This window comes from Ptychodera flava, chromosome 10 (assembly GCF_041260155.1).
Source record: "Ptychodera flava strain L36383 chromosome 10, AS_Pfla_20210202, whole genome shotgun sequence".
NCBI classification, from domain to species: domain Eukaryota; kingdom Metazoa; phylum Hemichordata; class Enteropneusta; family Ptychoderidae; genus Ptychodera; species Ptychodera flava.
Genome location: NC_091937.1, coordinates 12,923,338 through 12,926,553, shown reverse-complemented (window position 1 = coordinate 12,926,553; position 3,216 = coordinate 12,923,338). Strand labels below are relative to the sequence as shown.

At 35.9% G+C, this 3,216-nt stretch overlaps 1 protein-coding gene across 1 annotated transcript; it reads right to left on the bottom strand.

Annotated features, from left to right (window-relative positions):
- Nucleotides 1-544: 544 nt before the first annotated feature.
- LOC139143013 (toll-like receptor 6) lies at nt 545-1,060 on the bottom strand. The gene has a single exon (XM_070713204.1). The coding sequence runs from the start codon at nt 1,058-1,060 to the stop codon at nt 545-547; it is 516 nt and encodes a 171-aa protein (XP_070569305.1).
- Nucleotides 1,061-3,216: the final 2,156 nt, after the last annotated feature.

Here is a 3,216-nt window from a genome sequence, read left to right as displayed (position 1 = left end):
TTTCCAAAAAATGTAATTTACGGGGGGTATGGGCTTATTAACCACCAGACAATTGTTATATTAAAATGATCAATTACTTGTCTTGGAACCTTAAAGTAATACATGACGTAAAACTTAAGACACCATTGTAAAATTGGTGGCAAGACAAAAAAGGAAACAAATAATGTTCGTCCAAGAGGCGACAGCACGTGATCCTGTATGGAATGTGTTATAAAACAAAGATATAAGGAATAAGAAACAGCCTAATATCTTTAAATTGTAAATTTCTACTTTACTCTCCATCGCTTTGAATGTCGTTGTCGTTGACACCCACGAATTGAATGTCAAAAATGACTAAACGACTCCCCAAAACATGAAATACGCGCTAAAATGCAAAATAGCGCCACCAATAATAAAATATGACGTTTCTTTGTTTATGTTAATTACAAAAAAGTTTCTGTTATCATAGGGAATCACCTTAAAAATAAAGATGGCATTAGACTACATGATTTAATACTTCTGGATGGTTGCTTACTTTTCGTCAACAAAAATGACTATGAAGAATTCAGAAAATTTGCCATTCGTCTGTTACTATCCCTTTTAGTTGTTCCCAGAAGTGCTGCCTTTCGTCATCGTTTTCATCCCCTTCAGGCCAAGCTAAGTATGTCTTGGTATTGACAAAGAACTTCAGAATGTCAGACATGTCTTTCTGGGGAACTTTTTCTAACATTATAAACAAAAGTATACGCTCATCTTGCAGAGCGTGCAACATCATCGAGAACGCCAATCGCATTTCAAAATCACAGTAGGAACTCTTAACGAAATTTTCTGACACGATAAAGATTATTTTCTTGCTCTTTTTGATGTTATCCTCGATATTTGTAAATATATCTTTTCCGCCGTGGAAGTCTCGTGTGTGAATACACAGTCTCAGTTCAAGTTCATCTTCCATAAAGGGTTGGAGCTGCTCATCAACCCACTCGGAATCTCCTTCACTAAAACTGATAAAGGCGTCGAAATCTAACTCTCTCACTTCTTCTAACCGGAAGTAGAGGGGGTAACGCTGTTTTATCTTGTTCATTTTTTTGTAGGCATTATATAACAAATGCCAGCGTTTCTTCCAAACAATTCGACTCACAAACGCGATAGGTATAACAATAACAATAATTTCTACAAGTTTTATCTGAGTTTCGTAACACGCTATTCGATGGTGATCGATCATAATGAATGGTTTACCAGAGAGTGAACTTGGCTCTGAACATGTATAAGTCTGCCATGGTATAGAACTATCCATGGTGAACGATATATTTTTGGCTGACGTCATCCACTTCTGTATATACTCTTTGTCACAATCACAGTTTAATGGATTATTTTCGAAGTAAAGGTATGACAAAAAAGTCATATGCGAAAATGTTGCGGGATCAAACATCGTAATCTTGTTATTGCTGAGGATAATCACTGATAGTTGTGTGTTGTATTGGAATGTATCTTTTCCGACAAATGGGATTTCATTATATGACAAATCCAGAAACTTCAAGTTTGTCAAGAGTCGAAAATAGAACTGACAAACAGCTGTTATGCCAGAGTATGACGCAGTTAAATATTGTAGGTTAACAAAGGATTGAAATATGATGTGATTTGTCGTTTCATTACATTGTGCATGAGTGTCCCTACTGTCGTAACCCGTGCCGATAAATCGAGCAATCCGAACATTTTTCACGTCTCTAAATCTGACATGATAATTATTGAGTTTCACAATTGAATAAGATAGATCAAGCTCCACCAACTGAGGCACGTATACATCAACCGAATAACTATCCATAAATGCAGCAGTCATACTAGTCAAAGATTGGAAATTGATCACTTCATCAAAGAATGTAATACCATATGTTTTCATATTGAGGATTTCAATTTTTCTCGGGTCACAAGCACAAAATGAATATGATACATGGCAGCTATACCCCGGATAGTCGAAATCATCATTGGTATTTGAATAAAAATTGCATTTTCCCTTGTCGACCCACGTTTTCATATAGTCGGCTGCCCTGTCTTCGCTATAGTCATCATACACAACCCGGCAGCAACCTTGTGAGTATAAATATATTTGGTCTTTGATATCAAACTGCAAAATTTGAAGCGTTGAAAGGTTTGCAATTGTGTCAGAGTCCATCTCAAATGCATTCTGAACAATGTTCAAATAAGCAAGGTTCGTTAAACTATTGAATAAAGTTTCTGGAATAAATAAAATACTATTCCTGCTCAGATCTAACAACCTTAGGGATTCTAAATTTGAGAATGTGTCGCTGTCTATGTATCTCAAGGGGGTAGTACTCTGGTTTAAATATAATGAATTCAATTCTTTGAAACATGTAAACACGTTTTCCATAGTATCAGAGCCACTATTATAGAACAAAGATTGTACATTGATGTATTCATTTGCGTGACTTTCACAATGAGGCATCAAATACTTTGGTATTGTCAAGTTTAATGAGCGTATGTCAGCATATAGAAGCGCACGCTTGATAATATTCGGTATCATTTCATCTAATTTGGACATATGGTTTGCCAAATTGCCCTCGGATATGTACTTGATCCACTCTTCAAAATGTTTATGTAAATCTACATTTTGAGGAACGAAAAGGGAAATTGACTCGAAAGTGTCAGACGAGTTTTTCGATATTTGTAGAAAGTTCAGAGTTTCTATTCCTATTTTATATGGATACATGTAACCCCATGATCCTTTCACTGAAAATACATTAATTTTCTTCAGATTTGGAAAGCTTGACATCCAATGGAAAAGCGAATTGTATCGACTCCTGGCATCTATGTAATAAAATAAGTACATACCGCAAAATGATTTAAGAGATGCAGGACCTGGACATGCCCAATCCAACAAAGTGAGAGATTTCAATGGTTGTAATAATTCAATTGTCATATCATTTGCAAGACAGAGATATTTCAAAAAATTCAATTCTTGAAAAGCATTAGGATCTACGTTTATTGGCTCTTCTGATGACAGTAAGTTTAAATATGTAAGCTTTGATGGGCCATGGAGAACACGTGCATCTATGTTCTCAATCTTGTTCCTTGAGAGGTCTAAGTGAGTGAGATCACGAAAATCAGCGAAAGTATTAGGTTCAATGCTTCGAATGTGTCCGAACGATAAATTTAAGTATATTGTATTCGATAAACCAACAAACGCGGATGGGTCGACATTGCCGCTCTCGATATTGCTGA

Coding starts and splice junctions, on each gene's coding strand:
- LOC139143013 (XM_070713204.1), bottom strand. CDS start 1,060: ATGAACAAGATAAAACAGCGTTACCCCCTCTACTTCCGGTTAGAAGAA.